Source organism: Puma concolor, chromosome E2 (assembly GCF_028749965.1).
Source record: "Puma concolor isolate L17-30 chromosome E2, mPumCon1.1.hap2, whole genome shotgun sequence".
Lineage (NCBI taxonomy): Eukaryota > Metazoa > Chordata > Mammalia > Carnivora > Felidae > Puma > Puma concolor.
This window is the reverse complement of record NC_141681.1, coordinates 27,435,632-27,455,551: the sequence shown is the minus strand read 5'-3', so window position 1 is coordinate 27,455,551 and position 19,920 is coordinate 27,435,632. Positions and strand designations below refer to the sequence as shown.

The 19,920-nt window shown below is 53.9% G+C and overlaps 1 protein-coding gene across 5 annotated transcripts in view; it reads left to right on the top strand.

The window, feature by feature from the left end:
- Positions 1-19,920, top strand: part of NDRG4 (NDRG family member 4) — a 79,819-nt gene that overhangs the window by 23,875 nt on the left and 36,024 nt on the right. The window contains exon 1 of one of the 5 annotated variants that reach the window (XM_086689298.1): positions 12,788-12,915. The exons of 1 other annotated variant lie outside the window; for it this stretch is intronic. Coding sequence is in view for 2 of the 4 variants with exons in the window: in XM_086689295.1 (XP_086545421.1) it covers positions 13,469-13,505 (37 nt within the window). In the remaining 2 variants the exon portion in view is untranslated. Of the gene's footprint in view, positions 1-12,787; positions 12,916-13,339; positions 13,506-19,920 lie in introns of those variants that run through there. 3 more of the 5 variants (XM_086689295.1, XM_025920813.2, XM_086689296.1) reach the window with 3 other exon arrangements.

The window sequence follows — 19,920 nt, the reverse complement described above, 5'->3', positions numbered from 1 at the left end:
CAAATCACATAGCCAAGCCTGAGGTCAGCAGGGGCAGGAAGTTACACTCTCCTGAAGAGGGAGAGGAGGGGAGATAACACTTAATGGACAACACTGCCGTCTCTCATATCTGGAATAAGCAGACCTGTAGGACCAGGAGGTGTCCAGGTACATGTGTACCCACCCCTCCACCCACAGTGTTTACCAAGCACCCACTGACCGCACCAGGTACCAAGGCAATGATGAGGATGCTCACACTTGGGACTCCCCGGATATTGGCCACACAGACACCTCAGTTGCCTTATTGCCAGCAGGCGGTCTCTCCAGCTTGTGTTTCCTTCCTCCTGTGGGAGACCTTGCTTATAAATCTAGCTCCACTCACTCTCCCGTGCCTCTGGAGAGGGGCATCTGCAAAACAAATGTCAATTGTCCTGGGTCCAAAACCAGTTAGATGATTAGAAATTGGGGCGCCTGGGTGGCTCAGTCGGTTGAGCATCTGACTTTGGCTCAGGTCATGATCTCACGGTTTGTGAATTCGGGCCCCCGCATTGGGCTCTGTGCTGACAGCTCAGAGCCTGGAGCCTGCTTCGGATTCTGTGTCTTCCCCTCTCTCTGCCCCTCCCCTGCTCACGCTCTCTCAAAAATAAACATTAAAAAAATTTTTTTTAATGTTTTTAAATGTTTTTTTTTTTAATTTATTCTTGAGAGAGAGAGACAGACAGAGCATGAGCAAGGGAGGGGCAGAGAGAGAGAGAGGGACACAGAATCTGAAGCAGACTCCAGGTTCTGAGCTGTCAACAGAGCCCAATGTGGGGCTTGAACTCAGGAGCTGTGAAATCATGACCTGAGCCGAAGTCAGACGCTCCACCGACTGAGCCACCCAGGTGCCCCAACATTAAAAAAATTGTTTAAAGACACTGATCAAGATACAGAATCCAGCACTGGATTCTGTATCGTCTTCCTTCAGAGGAAGTGGGAGGTGGTGAGGTTTGGGGAAGCCCATTCCTTCCATCTTCAGAGTCTTAGGCAGGAGGAAAAGGAGCCTGGGAGACAGGACTCTGGAAATCTAGGACTCCTTCCAGAGGCATCTGGCACAATCTCCAGCAGAGTGCTTGGTCTCTAATTTCTCACAATGGGCCACCTGCTTTGGAATCACCGTGGAAGCTGATTAAAGACACAGATACTTTCGTGTCCCTAGTCCCTTCTAACCAGGATCCCAGGGTCAGAGCAGGGGCTGTGTGGGTCACGGCATCTCCAGATGATTGTGAGAACCTTCAACCAGTCACTCAGGACCTGGAAGTTTTGAGCTCAAAAGTGGAGAGGAGAGGGGTGTCTGGCTGGCTCAGCTGGTGGAGCTCATGGTTGTGAGTTTGAGTCCCATGTTGGGTATAGAAATTACTTTAAAACAATAAAATTTCAGAACACCTGTCTGGCTCAGTGGGAAGAGCAAATGACTCTTGATCTCAGGGTCGTGAGTTCAAGCCCCACGTTGGGTATAAAGATTACTTAAATAAATAAAACTTTAAAAAAATAAAAATCTTTATTGAAAATAAAGTGGGGGTGGGATGCCTGGGTGGCTCGGTTGAGTGTCTGACTCCTGATTTCGGCTCAGGTCATGATCCCAGGGTCGTGGGATCAAGCCCTACATCAGGCTCTGCACTGAGTGTGGAGTCTGCTTAAGATTTTCTCTCTCTCTCTTCCTCTACCCCTCTCCCCTGCTCATGTTCGTTCTCTCTCTCTCTTTCTTTCAAATTAAAAAAAAAAAAACTGGGGAGAAAAACAGAGATGCCTCCTCTCTGGTTTTATGTGCTAATTCATTTTCCAGAATTCCGTGGTGCAAGCCAGGATGTTTAGCAACTGCTAAATTCGGCTATTGCCCATTGTACAGATGTGGAAACTGAGATAAAGGTAGCCTTGCTGCTGTCTAGATGCCAACCGTTTGGCCTGTGGAACCCTTGGCTCCTCCGTTCTTCCAGGTGCCCTTCCTCCCAAGAGTTTGAGATCCAAACCCGTCCTTCCTTGCTACAGGGAGGCACCGGTGTGGTGCCTCGTCAAAAGGCACTGATCAACATCTACTGGCCCTTAGACTCTCCACTGATTGCTTTACAGGCATTGTCTCTTTTAACCCTGTAAGGATCCAGCGAAGTAGTTCCTGAGGAAAATTGTGTGCAGAGAGATGAAGCAACTTGCTTAATGTCACAGGCTCCAAACTGGGCTCCAGCGGCCCTGAAGGGTCTTGCCCCCAACCTTAACCCTAGACCTGAGCACCTCTTCCCGGTCCCCACAGTGAAAAGGAAGAGGAAAATGATCCTTGCTCATTGCACTTTCTGCGTGCGACACCAGAAGAAGTGACTCAAACGTGTTCAACTGTGAGTGCTTTCTCCCCCTCCCCCCGCCCCATATATAACATACGCACACCAGCCGCCAGTGCACGTCCCTTGGCCAAGCTGGGGGGGATGGTGAGTTTGGACTCAGCTGCTGCCGCTGCTTTGCTCAGAGGCTGGGAGCTTGCCGAAAGTGTCGGCTGGCTTGGCAGAGAGGCAACTGCTCACAAGGTGGTTCTCGTGGGTGGGAAGAGGGGACGGGCTGTGCCACACACCAGGATCCTGCTGAGACCCAGAGAAACTGCATGGGGGAAGGGAGAGAAGAGAGCGAGGATGAGGGAAAGAGTTGCCCTCGGTCCTCTCCAGGGGACACAGTGAGGTCACAGCTCCGGCAGGCAGCATCTGGGCGCCTGCAGGAGGTGAGTAATAGGTCATAAATTATGCATCAGGGTAAGGAAGGGGGCAGCTGGTGGAAGAAAGATTCTGGACTTGGAGTGAGGAGACAGGGGAAGGAATCCCACCCTGGCCTTGAATGGCTGGGTGCCTCCTCCTCATGATCTCTGTTTCCCAAAATGTAAGCCGGGGGCACTAATCATAATGAGCAGCCGCTGGGAGGATGGCGAGAGAATGTGTGTGAACAGAAAGGTCTTCTCCCAGTGTGAGGTGGCGTTACTGCTTTTAGTCATTATACCACCTAGAGAGGCAGAGGATCGCAGTGGATGAGAAGAGACTCTGAAGCCCCACTGCCTTTGTTCAGTCCCAATCACTGGCTGTGGAATGGGCAAGCGACTTTACCTTCCAGGCCTCAGCTTCCTAATCTGTGAAATGGACCTGATGATAGCACCCACTACATGGAGCTATTGGAGGACAGAAGGGGTTAAGGATACTCAGCACATGGAACCATGCCCAGCACAGTGAAGTGTGCAAGGGCTGGCTGTTCCCTCCTCTGGCCCACTGGCACCGGCACAGCCCTCGCACATAGAGCTTGTTACAGACTGTGTACCCGCCCTCCATGCATGTGTAAATTCTAATCCCCAAGGTGATGGTATTAGGAGGGGGGGCCTTTGGGAGGTGGTGAGGTCATGAGAGTGGAGTCCTCATAAGCGGGGTTAGTGCCCTTATAAAAGAGACCCCAGAGAGCTCTCTGCTTTCTACCACATGAGCAAACAGCTCTCTGCAACCCTGGAGAGGCCCTCACCAGACCCTGACCAGGCTGGCACCCTGCTCAGACCTCCAGCCTCCAGAAGTGTAGACAACACACCCAGTTTGCAATATTTTATGATAGTGACTGGAGATGACTAAGTAAGACAGGGCTGCTGAGCTGATGTGAGTGTGTGGAGGGGGGGGCGCACAGGACCCTGCCCAGCGGTGTGTGGTGTCCCTGAGGATTATGGAGGCAGCAGGTGCAGTGCCCAGAGATGGCAGTGGGTGGTCCAGGATGCTGGTTCTTCCCGCCCAGCATCGGTGCTCACTTGCCACCCAGTGGCCCTGTTCCCCTAGAAGGCCACTCGTGTCCTGTCTGTGGCCCCACCCCACCCAATCTGCTGAGCCAATGGCTTTGTCTCAGGATCAAACTCTAACCCACCTTGAGACTTAAGACTTCCCAATGAGACCTCTGATGTAATAAAAAAGCACTTTTATCTGTGTGTCTTTACTGATAGAAAGTGGCGTGCTTACAGTAATAATCCAATTCCATTCAACGGTCATTTAATAAGTGACCACTAGGTGTGGTCCTCGGCATCGGGAGGCCCTGCGCTGGGTTTTGATTGCTGCTGTGAACAATGACTGCCTTAGCGGCTTAATGCCACATAAATTAATTTTTTCGTGGAGCTCGAGGTCTGAAATCTGGAATGGGTCTCATGGGGCTAAAATCAAGGCGTCCTCAAGGCTGCCTTCCTTTTGGAGCCTCTCAGGGAGATCCACTTCCTTGCTTCTTCCAGCTTCTAGAGACCATCTGCTTTTCCTGGCCCATGGCCTTCATCTTCAAAAGCAGCAATGCTGGCAAGCCATGTCCTTCTCCTACAACCCTCTCTGGCTCTCTCCTGCCTCTCTTCCACTTTTAAGGACCCTTGCGTTTACACTGGGCCCACCCAGAAATGCAGAATAATCTCCCCGGGTTACAGTCAGCTGATGAGCAACCTTCATTCCATCTGCTGCCTTCATTCTCCTTTGCCAAGTAACGTGTCATGTTCACAGGTTCCGGGGATTAGGACGCAGACATATCTGGGGGGAGGCACGATTCTGCCTGCCGCAGGTCCCAGCATGTGGTGAGCCCAGCGCTGTGTGGGTACTTTATAAGCCCCCACTCACTTAGTTCTTCAGCAAATACTGGTGGAGGGCTCCATCCTGAGGACGAGGCCCGGCGCCGGATGCTGAGGCTGAACGGCCAACAAGACACAGTCCAGCCCTCAGGCAGCTCATAGTACAGGGCGGAGAGGGACCTGCACACAGACACTACTTTACAGGGTTAAGGGAAGGTGGTGGAGCCAATTACTTTGCTCCTCTAAACCTGTTTCTTTATCTGTAAAATCAGAAAAATATGCCGTGCCACCCTGAACACGCTGGATCTTGTCTGATCTCAGAAACATAAAGCGGCAGCTCTCTCTCCAAATGGTGGGAGAATCAAACGAGATAGCATATGTAAGTGTACTTTTAGCACTATGTGTGGCACACAGTAAGGGTATAATAAATGGTAGACTATTAATACTGGGATTTTATTATTAAGCATGTGGCATGATGGGCACACAGAGGAGGGGAGTCAGGGAATCAGTAAATCAGGTGAGATCTAAATTGACACCCCAGGGATAAGCAGGATTAGCCAGGGGAAGTGTAGGAAGTGAAAGGAAGGGTCCCCAGGTAGAGAGGATGCACGTGCAAAGGCCCTGTGGTGAACAGGCCCCTCAATCCTCATGATACCCTGACACCATACCAGGTCTTTTTCTTCTGTGTATGTATATGAGTTGTGCTTCTCCCCAGAGGCCCAGAAGCCATAGGGAGCCCCTGGCTTCTCAGCATCCAGCTCCAAGGTGGCTGCATGTGTCACTGTCCCTACTTCCCTCATCATAAGGATCCCACTGGCCCCACACTTTGTGCCTGGAGCCACAAAATTCATTGTCCTAACAGCCACTAACCAATGGGCCCTGACCAGGTGCCGAGCCCTGGGCTGGGGCCTCTTCAGTTATCAGCTCCCTAACTCCTCACAGCTTTATCATTAGACCCATTTGAGAAGGGAGGAAACTTTTTTTTTTTTACCAAATTTTTTTTAATGTTTTACTTTATTTTTGAGGGGGGGGAGGGGCAGAGAGAGAGAGACGCGCACACACACACAGAATGCAAAGGAGGCTTCAGACTCTGAGCTGTCAGCACAGAGGCCAACGCGGGGCCTGAACTCCCAAACTGTGAGAATCATGACCTGAGTCGAAGTGGGAGGCTTAACCGACTGAGCCACCCAGGCACCCCGGAAACTCTTTAAGTTTAGGAAACTTGACTGAGTTCATGGAAGTATTAGATGGTAGAACCCAGGGTTATCTGACTCCTCATCAGGAGGGCCACACAGGCCAGCAGCCTAGGCTTTGATGGCTCAGCTCCATGCACGGAGGCTGGACAGAGGAAAACGGGATGAGGCAGAGCCTTTGAAGGATAGCTGGTCTGCCCTAGACTTGACTTAGGGGACCAGACCCTGGGGTGAAGGCCAGGGAAGGGGCCAGGGTCCCAGGATGAGTTGCAATAGCAGCAGGCCCAAGAGAACAAAAAGACACAGTGGCTTGGACGCTTACAGGAGGGCCCCAGACTGTGCCCTCCCCCCCTCAGCAGGGCCTGGCCTTTCCCAAGAGCAGGGACCTCCGATCTGGAGCCAGAGGGAGCCTCTCAGCTCATCTGTTCCTTACCTGGGGACACAGCTGAACGGACCAAAAGAAAAATGCACGTGGAAGGTTCCCGGTATATGGCAGTGGCTCCCGGCCCCTTACTGCACCTTCAAACCCAGCAGAATTGGGCCAACTGTTTTCTCTTGGGGAGCACTGAGCCGTATCAAATCATGATAGTCAGCCTACCTTGAAGTTTAACTTCCTTTCTTTTATGAAATCAGGTTGAAAATAGATGATGGCTTGTGTGGACATGTGGCAGAATAAATGACTGGCGTCGGTGCAATAGGGGTTTAACTCAGCAGGCTTAGGTTGCTTAAATCCCGCACTTGACAAAGAAAGGACGGGCCCTTGACCTCTCCTGGGAGATAACCTCTGAGCCTTTGGACGGTCCTGCCAATTAGCGGCTTCTGTTATGTCTGAGGCCTTGGGCCACACTGTATCAGTTTGGCCAGATAGTTGGCAGTAACAATAGGACCTATGGAGAATGCTTGTTTTGGAATGCCTGAGGCCCAGGCCACGCTGTATCAGTGGATCAGTGGACCTCGTGGGGCCTGGGGACTGAGCTAAAGCAGCGACACTGCTGATGCATTCTTACACGACTGACGCCCAGTACAAACAGGACACCAGGTCTCAGGTGAGCGCCGCTGGTTGGTACGTTGGTGCTGGAAGAATTCAGTGTGTCTCCATGTGACTCCACCCACCGCGGGTGGGAGGTGCGCCTAGAAGCCTGTGCTTGGTGTCTCTGGCCTCTGCTCGTGCATCTTTTCTCTTTACTGAGTTTGCTCTATGTCTTTTCATTAAAATAAAGTCACTGGGAGGGCGATGGCTTTTCTGAGAGCACTGTGAGTTCTCCTAGCAAATCGCTGAGCTTGAGGGTGGCCTTGGGGACCCCTGACACAGCATCTTCAAGGATGCTAAGTTTGGCTTAGCTGAACCGGCCTCAGTTTCTAGTATCTGGAAATCTGGTCGGAGCTTCTGATTCAACCTAACCCTGTCGTTGTGGTACTGGGGTCTCTGCGGGGACACTGTGGCCTGGAGAGGGGAGAGCGGCCCCCCAGGTGGTGGCCACCGGGCCAAGTCCTCCCCGGAGCGGCACATGCTCAGTCTAGCTCAAGCTTGGGTCGGCCTGGGACAACGACACTGCAGAAAGGGGGCTGTTTCTCCCCAGAACTTTCGGACAGAGGCTCCTCCAGACATTCTAGACACATGTGTCCTGTTTGGGAAGGAAAATGGCTTTGCTGTCCTCCAGAGAGAGAATGTCAGCTTTTGTCTGCTTCCTGCCAGATTTCTGTGTACCTGGGAGCTCCCTGGAGCCCCCAGGGGAAGCCGTACCTTATTCCTGCCCCTCGGGTCTCCCTCCCCCTGCTGGAGCTGGGTAGCACATGCGAGAGCCAGCAGGAGAGTTAGGATAGAGGACAGCCTGGAGGGCCACCCTCCTGCCTCCACAGGACTGCCTTTCTGTAGAACAATTCCCACCCTTCGGGGAAAACTGAGGCAAGTTCAGCTAAGCCAAACTTAGCTCTGGTCCTTGTCCCAAAGTTTGGACATAAAAACTTTAGTTCCCAAGACAGGCAAGATAGCTTACCCTCAGACCTGCCTCAGTTGTTTTCTTTTTCTTAGCTTGCTATTTGAAATGATTATAGATTTATAGGAAGTTGCAAACAAGTACAGGAAGTTGCAAAGAAAAGGTCCTGTGTGCCCTTCACTCAGTGCTCCCCGATGGCAACATCGTACAACTACGAGATCCAGACCTCAGGCTTTAAAATGATATTGGCTCCATGGGGAAGCTGAGTCCTGGCAGCCACTTCACTCCTTCCCCAGGAGTCCCCCAAGCACCTGCATAGGTGCAGAGACAATCAGGGCTTTGAAGCAGGCATTGGCCTCTTTCTGAGGATGGATGAGCTGGCACTGACAGAAGTCAGAGACCAAGCAGCCAGGCAAAGGGAGGCTGCAGAGTGGTCTTAGGAGGTCATCCAAGAGATGTGGGCAAAGCAGCATCTTTGGGTGGACTGCTTGCAATATTGTTTCCAGTAATGAAAACTTGGAATGCCTGGCAGGTGAGACTGGCCAAGAAAATAATGAAGCATTCACACAATAAAGACAGTGCGGCTAATGTGATCACACTGTAGAAGAATAACTTTTATCAGGGTAAATGTTCATGATATACCAGCAAGTGGAAAAAAGATCACCAAAAATATGTGCAGTATGATTCTTTGGGGGGAAACACACACACACACACATATACATAAAGTGCTGAAGGATATACCCCTCAGAATGTTAACACCTTAACGCTGGTAATCTTTAGACAATGGAATTATGAGAAATTTTTATTTTTTCCTTCTGTATCTTACAAGTTTTCTGCATTGATTATATATGACTATTGGAATTCTTAAAAAATATTACCAGATCCATCCCTTGTCTTGACTCTGCACAAACTTGGCTCCGTGTGTCTGGTAAAACTTTCAGGGGAGGTGGAGGGTCATTTTCAAAGGGACCTGGATGGGGTTCTGCTGCCTTGTGGGAGGGGGGAGGAGATGGTAGGGCGTCTGGAGTTGCCTGGAGAGCAAGGGCTGGCCCCACAGGAGAGGGTCTTTGCACACATGGGAGAAAGGGGGTGGCAACATTGCCAGCAAGTGGTCCAGGGTGGCCCAGGAGTGGGGAGCAGCTAACCTGGTGCCTGGTGAAATTCCAGAGCCAGGCTGAGGCCAGAAGCTCACCCTTGCCCACTTCATTGCTCCAGCTTCTTTACCATCTGCTCATACACACACGCATGGCATTCTCCACTTCCATTCAGGAGCTCCTGGCAGGGGCACGGCTGCCTTGTGTTTAGCTCTGTGCCCCCCTGAGCTTTGCAAAAGGCCTGGCTGACCCAGTGTATGATGGTTGGATGGTATCTTCCCCCATCACCCACTTTCTCATCTCCATCTGCTGACTTTCCATCTCTCTGCAGGCTCAGATGCCTCTTCCTCCAGGAAGCCCTTGCTGACCCCTCCAGGGCCCCACCCTACTGCATGGTAACTTCAATTACACATTTTACCAGCCTGCCCAGTACCTAGATATGGAACTCTGAGCTGGTTTCCTCCTTTAGTGCATAAACCTTAGCAAGGTCAATCAATGCCCTCATCAACTCTGGTTCTCCAGTGCACCCCACAACACGAGGTTTGGCACCAAAGAGGCACTCAACCAATCCTTTAACAGAAGAAAAAGGATCCACGCTTCTCTCCCTGAGGCCCTGTAACTCATGACTAGTGCATGGGGAGTGGGGGACGGTCCCTGCCTCACCCTCCCCTGCTAGGAGAGCAAGCTTCCGTGTCCCCAGGCCCGTCTGCACCTCCAACCCCACCTGCTAGTTCTTTATACTCGCTCCAGTCATGGTCACGAGGGGCCCGGAGAGGAATGGTGACTCAGCCCAATTCATCACCACAATGGAAAAACCCAGTCACCTGTCCTCCTGGCAACGGGACCCGAGCTTCCTCTGCATCTGGAAGGGCAGAAAGCCATACTGTTTTCAAGGTCCTTTTGTCTTTCACCTGCTGAAAAATCAAAGACTGGAATATGCAGAAGCACCACCCGTCGACACTGTAGACTTGCAGCTGGCTGGGAATCTCAGTGACCAGGGGTGGTGCGTTCCACACCAGGCTCCAAGGTCAGTGCCCTCGTGTGCATCTCAGAGCAGCTTCACGAGCCCACTGTTGTGGGCACTGCCACCGTTTTGACCACCAGCATCTGAGTCGCCCTTCCTACGAGACAGAGCCCACCTCCTCCTAGAGGAACCGAACACATCTTTTCCCAGCCTCCCTTGCAGCTTTGGCAGATTACCCGACCCGGGCACCTCCAATCAGACACGCCCGTTCTTGACTGTGAATGAGAAACTAGTGGCACGAGGGAGGGAGCCAAGGGCACACAGAGTCCATCCTGGCAAGGACTCGGCAGCAGTAGCAGCAACTCAGACTTCAGAGGCAGCCGTGGTCCCGAGGCATGGCAGTGTCCCGTGTCCTTGCCCCTGGCGCCGGCTACAGCATCCGTGGTGGTTTTGACACCAGACCAGCGCTGCAGTGTTGGGCCCGGATCCTGAGACCCAGAGAGCTGCCCGCCCTCCTTGTAACAAAGCCCCTTTTCGCTTAAGCTAGCCAGAGTCAGTCTCTGTTTCCTGCAACTGCCAGGCTGCTGCATTAGCCTGAACTTCCAGAGGGGCAAACGAAGGCTCAGAGAGGTCTTCAGAAAGGCTGCGTCTCATCTCCAATGGTGGTGTGGGCCAGGCTCCTGCCCATTTGACAAACGGCAAAGGGGAAGCCCAGCAAAGGCAGCGACTTAGGCAGCATCTTTCAGGTAATTAGGAGCCAGGCTGGGGTGCCTTTTAGAGACCCCCGGTTCCAGCCAACAGCTTGGCCCTCTGCCGTGCTCCGTTTTCCTCTGTTCAAAGCCCTGCCATCCAGCCTGTCCTCAAACATCATGCCTCCTGCGCGGGTGTTAAAGATGAAGAGAGCCTAGGAGCAGAAGGGACTAAGAACTTGTTCTGCTGACTCAGCAGGGACTCCTCTTTTCCTGGCATGACTGACCATCTCCTCCAGAAGGGGCGAGGGCCCCCTCTGCCTGCTTATTCCCTAAGCACCTGTGCTGGGTGCAAAAGCCCCCCATCCTCAGGGGTGGGGGGTGGGTGTTCTTACATTCCTTCACCAGCTATTAAGTGTCCACTTTCACAGGTTCAAATCTGCAACCTGACCCCCCCAAATGCTCACTTGGGGTTTGGGAATTATCTGAGCCTCGTGGATTGTGCACATCAGTTCAAGGCCATCGTAGATGCCATTCTGCACACAGACATGTCACAGTGTCAAAACTTTTGTTTGGCAGCCCTAACATCCTCCTGGGGCCTGTATTCCCCTCCCCACCCCCCCCCCCCCCCCCGCGCCCCGGGAATTCAGAACAGGCTAGGCCTCATGAACTACGTTACTAGTAAACCAACGATTAGTTTTGTTCCATGACTAGGTCTGTCATCAGACAGACCTTATTGAAAAGGGTAGAACTCAGGGAAGCCTGAATCCCTAACACAGGCATAACAATTTAATCATCAATAACAATAGCAACTATTTAGTGAACACTTAAACCATGTGTCTGACACTATGCTAAGCATTTTCTTTATGTTCCATCATTTAATTCTTACAAGAACCCTCTGAGGGGTCATCATCCCAATTTCAGGGTATGGCATGGAGGCTCAGGGAGGGTGAGTAACTTGCTGGACCTCACACAGCCGGGAAATTGTAGAACCAGCCTGTGCTCTTGAGGACTGACTCCAGACGTGTCCACGTAAGAACCACAGTCTCCTGGATGTTTTGGACACAGGGGTTCACTCTGTCACCACTGGCCTCCCCCATCCTTTACAAAGGTGGAAAGTGAAAGGGACTTCCCCAAGGTGAGCCCCAGAGCTGTAAGGAGAAGCCAAGCTTGCTACCTCCCATGTGGTTTATATACTGTACCCCGAGCAGGAGCACGCACCCCATCTGGGGCCACCAAATCTTACTAGCTTCCTCAAGACCAGTGAGTCAGTTCATTCAATGGCATGGCAGCCTCCACCACAGCCTGGAGCTAAGGGACAGCCAGAACCTTACCACAAACCAGACAAAGGGGAGGAAGTGCTGCAGGATCCACCTGAACTCCCACCCAGTGGGACCTCTCAGATGACTGGTCCAACTCATTCACTCTGCACAAAACAGGCTGGAATCTGGGAGAGGCAGATCCCTGACCAAGGTCACTGGCAGGCCCTCAAAAGAACTCGTCTCCGGAAGCACTGTTTTGAACTGTCTTGCCCAAGTAAATTTTTCCGGGTCATCAGATTTCTCCCTACAGGACTCCATCTAGGGACTTTAGCACTGCTTCATTTGGGGTGAGAGGTGAGAGCAACGTCCCTGAGCCAGACCAGAGAGAGCCTGAGCAACACAAGGGTGTGCCAGATCCCCTTCCCGCTCAGATGATGAAGGGTGAATTGAAAGCAGGGACTCTCTGGGCGGGACCCTGACGGCCCAGAACACCTTTGTCTGGAGACCATTACTCCCCCACCAGCTCCCAAGGAAACCCTGGGGGTCTGAAAACTGTACGGGGTTCCAAGGACCCGTGAGCACCTGCTTCTTTCCGACCCCCCTGGGCTTTTCCCGAACAGGTCCCTGGCGGCGGCGGGGTGGGGCGGGGGCGAGCGGCGGGGGCGGAGGAGGCCGCTGTCCCCAACCGCTGGGGTTCCCCTCGGGAATCTGAACAAAGAGGGAGGCAGAGGCCGCCCCCTCCCCCGGGAACCCGACGCCGCGAGGCTGCAGGGAGCGCGGGAGGGTAGGGGCCTTCCGCCGCACCCCGCCAGGTCGAACGCGGTTGACCTTTTCCCCGGACGCCTGCGAGAGGCTAGAAGCGTGCGGGTCCACAGGGGGTCTCGGCTAGGCTCGGGTGCCGCGGCGTCCGCTCGCCCGCCGGCCCACCCACCGGCGGGGCGCTCCCGCCGTGGCCGGAGGGGGAAGCCGAGCGCCCGGGACTTGGCTGCAGCCACCCTGCCAGGCCCAGCCGGCCGGCGGAGCGCCCACGCCCACCACACCCACGTGGGCACGCCCCCCGCGGCGCACCGCCCCCAGCCCAGCCTCCGCCCCCGGCGGCGGCAGCGAGGTGGAGGGGCTCCCGGCTGCCCGCACCTGCACCCGCGCGTTGGCGACGGCGGCGCCGAGGCCCGGCTCCCCGCCTGCGCGTCTGTCTCGTTCACATCACCCTCGGTGAGTCGGCGGCGCCCTCGGTCTTTCTCCCCATCTCCCCCCGCCGTTGCGGCTGCGGCCAGCCCGCCACCCCTGCTCCGCCTCCCCTCGCGACCCGAGACTCGGCGAACCGCGCGCCCTCTCTCTGGGGCCACATTTGGCTTACGAGGGCGGTACCCCCTCCCAGCCGGACGCGGGGACCTCCCCGGGCGTCGCGGTGGGGGAGGCGCGGGCGGCAAGGCCTCTTTGTTCGGGCGACAGGCGCCGGGGCCCCCCCTCCCGCCGCCGCCGGGAGTGTCACCCGCACCCAGCCCGCGCGCTCCCTCCGCCTCCCGGAGATCACCCCGACCAGGTGGCGGCGCGCGCCTTTTAGGGGTGCGCGGTCGTGCAATTGGTGGATTTTTTTAACCGGTTTTGGAGGGGGGGGGAGAACGGCGAGGGGGGCGGCGAGAGCGCTCCTGGCTCCCGGCAGCTCCGCCTGCCAGGCTCCTGGCTCTCCTGCTGCTTCGCTCCTCGCCTCCCGCGCTCCTCTCCCGGCTCGGCCGAGCTCGCTCCCCGACGCCGCAGCGCGGAGATGAAGGTGCTGGGACACAAGATCGAACTGCTGACAGGTACCGCCGGCCCTTCTCCTCCGCCGCCCCTGGGCGCGGCCCTCGCCGCCCGCTACTTTCCGAGTTGGAGCGGGAGACCGGCGCGCTGGCCGGGGTTTGGGGCGGCTCGGGTTCGAGCTGGAGGAGGGGGTGCGGATGCTAGCGAATTTCGAGCTTGTGCGCTCTCTGTTCCTGCGCGGAGCACCGCTCCGAGAGAGGACGTGGGGCTGTGTCCCGCCCGGCCCTGCTCCAGTCCGCGGTGCTGGCGTCCCGCAGGAGGGAGCGCGGGTCAGGGGAGCGGCCCCTTGGAGTCTCCGACTAGCCGAGCTGTAGCCAGGCCATCGGAAGGGATTTCAACGCCCTTGCCCTCCAGTCAGTGTCGCCGTCCCCCAGTAAAGAAGGAGCTCCCTGGGCTCCCAACAGGACCCCTGCCATAGGCCTTTTATTTCCTGCTCCCCGTAACAACCTGAGCGCCTCTCCCTAGAAGTTTCTTGCTGGGAGTAGAGGCCAAGTGGTCTGTGAAGTGGGCAACCAGATGGGACCCTGCTGACTGGGGGCTCTCAGCCTTGAGGCTCCTCTGGAGAAGCGGCCAGACACCCTGCTGGAAACCACATCCAGGGTGCTGTGGCTGGAGATCAGCAGAGGACACTGGGTATGCCCAGAAGTGGGGGAGGAAAGAGCAAGGACAGGAGACCCAGTGTCTAAAAGGTGGGAGAGCTCTCCCACTCCTGAGGTTGTGTGGAGAGACTCCGGCAGGTGGAAGGGGGCTAGGAAAGGGAAACACCCAGGGCCACCATCTCCCCCAGGCCTGGGCGGTGAAGGTGCTCAGTGTATCCTGGGGCCATGTGTGGAGTCGGGCACCTGGAAGACTTTGGTTTCTGACCTCAAGGACCTTACTGTCTGGTGCCAGAGAACAGAGCACAGGAACTCTGTTACAAGACAGGGAAGCGGGCAGCAGTGTGGGAGTGCGTTCAGGAAACAGGTTGGAGTCTGAGGGCGCTGGAGGGGAGCAGAGAGATTTGAACACATGGCAGTGTTTGAACTGGACCCTAAAAGACAGAATTTCTATTAATGGAGAGAGACGTGGCATCGCAGGCTAATGGAGGGAGGGGCCAGCTTACATATAGGCCCTGCGAGTGGTGCAGAGGCTGGAGGGCCTGGAGCTGCGAGGGGAGGTCTGGTGAGGTTTCAGGCTGTGAGTGAGAGTTAAGTTACCTGCAGCTGCTGTCTCTTGGCTCCTGGCAAGCTCACAAACAAGGAAGAGGGGGCTGTTCCGAAGCCCTGGAAAACCTGGCCAGGTGCTCAGAAGTGCCAGGTCTTAGTTGGATGAGCCGTGGGGCTGGCCCTCCCTCCAGTCCCTTACCAGCTTTTCCTTGTAGAGCTCACTTGAGGCAGACTGGCCCACCTGACTTCAAGGCCACTGCACTAGTTAATGCCCTTGAGGGAAAGTTTTTACAACCCCGTGGGTGTTGGGAGCCCTGCTCACAGGGCAGAACTTCTGGATCCTCCCCTTCTCCTCTTTGGCCCCAGAAGGCCCTGGAGGAAGAATGCTCTTGGGAGGCATTCATGGGGGCTGCACTGGGGGTGCAGCTTTGGGGTCCCAGGGCAATGTGCCCTTATCTCCTGGGTACAGGGGTCAGGGACCCGCCTCCCTCACCAGACAGGCTTACCTGGTTCTGGTGGACTCTCTAAGCCCCTGGCCAGGCTGGAACAGGAGCCCCTAGGGCACTGTCGTGGGTCACAGGCCCCCCCCCCCCCCTTGCACCTCTCACTAGGCCCTGGGAGACGGTGCATCCCTTTAGCCTCTGGCTGGTGGTCTTTGTGACCTTCCTCCCAACTCCATCCTGTCCTCCTCCTTGTCCCACAGATAAGGGTTCAAATCCCAGCCCTTCTGCTGACCAGCTGTGTGATTTCAGACAGCTTGCTTAACCTCTCTGGCTTCAGTTTTCTCCTCTTAGAGATGAAACTGTTGACCCCTCCCTCTGAGAGTTGGCATGAGGCTCATTGAGATAGCACGGGTGAGGGGGCTAGCCCTGGTGGGCACCTCTTGGGCTTCATCTCCCTTCTGGAAAGTTCCTCATCACGGAGAACTTCCACCTACCGTGGCTCGTTGGCCACTAAAGAGTTTGGCTCTGTCCCTAACTCCACCTTATCCCTGCTCACATGCATCTGTGAGATTCTGACCTGTCTCCCCTGCTGGATGACGAGCAGGTCAAGGTCAGTGTTGTTCCAAGTGGCTTGTGGTGGCAAATAGCAAATGCTCAATCGTTGTTTGAGTCCAGGCTCAGTTGTGTCTCTGGGAGGATTCCTTAGGAGGCCCATAACTCCCTGCCCCCTGTGTCAATATTAGTGAATTGTTCCATTGAACCTCTTTGCTAAAATCCTACTTCTGTAGCTGTTTACAGTTTTCACATTCTCCCTTTTTATCATCATGCCCCTTTTCCCGGTGAGGTTAGTCACTTCTTCATGCAGCTGGGAAAAGGTGGAGCTCAGTTTCAAACCCGGGTCCTGAGCCATTCCGTGTGTTCTAACTGCCCGGCTTCAGGCCAGTCTTCAAGCTGTTCACTTCTTTTTCCCATCTGTAAAATGGGATCATCATGGTACCTACCTGGTTGTGTGTTTCAGCAATTAGCTGTGAGAGTGTGTGTCAGTGCTGAGTGCAGTGTCAGGCAGACAGTCAGCAAATCGCAGTTGTAGGGCTTTTGTCCCCAACTACCTCCTCAGTGTCCTAGGGTCTCCCCCTTCCCCTTTGCTCCTATTGTGAAATGTTCCAGTTCCTTCTCTGGCTTCTCCACACAATCCAGATCTCCCTGCAATGTGCTCCTGGGGGACTCTGCTGAGACCTCAGTTTCCCGTCATGTGGGACAAATGGGGCATGACACCTAGAGTTGGGCCCTACTGGCCTGACATCACAGCTCTGACATCAGGTAGGGAAGGCCGGGTGCCCCCCACCTGTGGGGCTGGAAGGATGTCCATGAGTTGTTGTGCCCAGTCGGAGCATGTCTTTTTGTTGCAGAGAGAAGAAGCAGGTGGTAGGGGCTGTTCTAGGAAGTTTCACAGGTAACTGATGCATATGGCAGCCAGCATTTTCCAGACTCTCTGAATCTTGCAGTATAAGGAGGGCAGGGATTTGGGAACCAGAACGGTCTCCTCTCTGTTTCTCAGCTCCTGAGCAAATTTGTAATTACTCTGAGCCTCCGTCTCCTGATCAGTAAAATGGGAATAAGGGCCCTACCTCAGTAGCACTGGGAGGACCCCAGCACATGGCCCCCTATGTGCCCACGCAAGCTTGCTGCAGTCTTCAGAGGACAGACTCTTGGTGCCTTTTGTAGCTGAGTGTTTTTTTTATTTCTTAGTATGATGTGGGAAAGTGGGACATTAGTCTACTTGGAAACAGGAAAGTGATGGCTTATGTGCATTTGCACTCAAACAATATGTCTCCAAGATGGTTTGGAGTCCTGAGGGAGCTCTAAAGTGGCAGATTTGGGGCTCTGATATGGTCCCTTGGGAGCCCTGATGTTGGATGTTGGAAATGTTTTAAAAATACACTCAATGTGTGATTAAAAAGCAAAACTTTTTGCCTGTTCTGTCTGGAATTTTGGTGTCATTTGAATGCATGGAATATGTAGTCCCACACAATTTCATAGACTACCTTTAAATAGTGTTTGATTCTTGGCAGGTGTGTTGACCCACATTTTACATGTGGGGGAAAATGAGAAGCACAGATTTATCCCAGCAGGCTGAAAATAGGATCCCAAATCCTCATTTCCAGTTCATCCATTTCAGCAAACGCCACTGCTTCACCGGTGTGCTCCAGTGTGGGCGGGGGCATGCAAATGAGGGGGCGTGGTCTGAAGAGGGGAGGGGTACGCAGGTGGGCCCCCAGCCACAGGTGAGGGTGGGGCGTGCGGAGACAGGCGTGCTGTCCTCACTGTCCATGCGCAGGGCAACTGGCTCAGCTTTTATGAAGGGCAGGTTGGCAATGCTGTATCAGAAGGTTAAAAATATGTGTGATCTGTGACTCAGCAGTTGAATTTTTAGGAACAAATAAAGATGTGTGCAGAGGTGTTTGTTCAAGGGTGTTTATCCCATAGTTGTTTATAGAAAAAAAAAATAAACGGGAGCAATCTGAATGCCTAACAGCAGAGAACATTAAATAAATGCGGGTGCCATCATACTAGGGAACCCCAACAGCTGCAAATTATGCCATCACAGGTTATTTACTCATCCGGACAGACACTCCCTTATACATGTAATAAGTGGTGACATCACACTTGTATGGCATTTGCCGTGTGCCAGGCACAGTTCTGAGTGCTTTCTATGTATTAACTCATCCCAACAACCCTAGGAGGGACCAGCTATTATTTCCTCCTTTTTATAGATAAGGCATACTAAGGCACAGAGAAGTTAAGTAACTTTCTTAAGGTCACACAGATGTTAAGTGGCTAGCTGGAATGTGAACCAGGATATCTGGCTCCAGAGTCCAAAAGTATGTCTCAAAACTGTTTTTTTGTTTTCAGAAAGAAAAAAGCCTTTTTCAGTATGTAGATCAGCAGTGAAAAAAGATGAAAGAACCTAAGTAGAAATCTTAACAGTGGTTTCCTCCGATGAGTAGGATTGTATGTGCTTTTTACTTCTGTTCGCTCTTCTGCTTCTCTGACTTTTCTCAGTGAATGTGTGTTACATGAAATTCAAGTTCAGTTTTTAAAAACTAAGAAGGAACAGACGCAGAGAAGTGCTGAGTGCTGGGGTTCTGATGCAATCAAGCCGGCGGGAGCCCTGAGGAAGAGCCGAAGCCCAGTGCTTTGGAAGCGGTGTGTTCTTGGAAAGCTTGAGGGCAGAGCAGAGGATGTTGAAGTTGGCTTTCCATAGGGAAGAGGAAGTGTTCAGGGGCACAGTGAACAGTTCTGACAAACGTAGGGCTGCAAGACCATGGGGGTGTGTGTGTGCACTAGGCTGAATAACGGCTCCCAAAGATATTCAGATCCTAAGCACTAGAACCTAGAAGTGTTAGATGACAAGAGACCACAGGTGTGATTAAGGTAAAGCACGTGAGATGGGGTCTTTGTCCTGGATTAGCCAGGGGGGCCCTGAATGCAAGCACATGTATCCTTACGAGGGGGGAGGCAGAAGGATACTTGACCACAGAGCCCGGGAGAAGGCAATGGAATGCCCTGCATCAAGATGCTTCACTTTCTCCACACCGCTGGCCTTAATGATGGAGGACCGGCCAGGAGCCAAGCAGTGCAAGGAGCACAGTTCTAAACCTGGAAAGTGCAGGAGAAGAGATTCTCCCCTCGGATCTGCATAGGAAGGAAGAGTGGTCCTGCCAAAACCTTCACTGCCGCCCAGTGCCATGGAGTTTGGACTTCTGACCTCCAAGACGATGAGACAACGATAGGCCTTGTTTGAAGCTGCTGAGGTTGTGGTGATTTGTGACACCCAGGAAAACCAGTCCTGGGGTGTGCACATCAGACCCAGGGCCTCGGCCCCTGTGCCGGCCGGCAGCACAGGGTGGTGGTCAGACTGTGGGGTTGGCGTCTAGAAAGCTGGATCTGACCTGCCCTGGCCATGTGACCTCAGGCTGAACCTGGCCGAGTCCACAGGGTAGTCTTTTTTTTTTTTCCTTTTTTTAAATGTTTTGTTTATTTATTTATTCAGAGAGAGAGAGCAAGCACGAGCACGAGTGGGGGAGGCACAGAGAGAGAGAGGGAGACACAGAATCTGAAGCAGGCTCTGGGCTCCAAGCTGTCAGCACAGAGCCTGTCGCAGGGCTCGAACTCACAGGCTGTGAGATCATGACTTGAGCTGAAGTCGGATGCTCATAAAACTGAGCCACCCTGGCGTCCTGACCTCTTGAGGGTCAACTGAGAGCCCTGCGATGCTGTTTTCTGAGTAGGAGAGCGTCACAGGAGCATGGACGCAAAGCTGGTCTCTGTGTGGTGACAGAGGAGCTCTTGTTGCATTCATCCTCCAGTGCCCGAAACCCCAAGCCACAGATGAAACGTACACTCCAGCCAGAACGATCACAAGCCCCATAACAAACACTTCTGAGGACTTACGTGCTTTTCCAGTTCACCTTTTGGGAGAGGCGTGGCAGGACAGATGCTGCGTGCTTGGTGGTGCGCCCTGTCTTAGGCAGGTGAGGTGAGGGGACCCCAGCCTCTTTGGACAGGACACAGGGCATATTTCTGGGATGTCATCTCCCTACACAGGGGTGGGGGTGGGCGTTCCATAGCCACATCTGAGGTTTGTAGCCAGGATCATATTCTGTGCACCTGAGACAGTTTCCTGACAGCCTACTCCAGGGGCCAGGCTTGTGGGTACCAGAAGTGGCTTTTAGCAGTCTTTTCCATGCTGGTATTTAGGAGGAGAGATGTCCTGTTGGGGCCCAGGGGCCTGGGGGTGGAACGGGGAAGCTGCTGACTCTCCATCA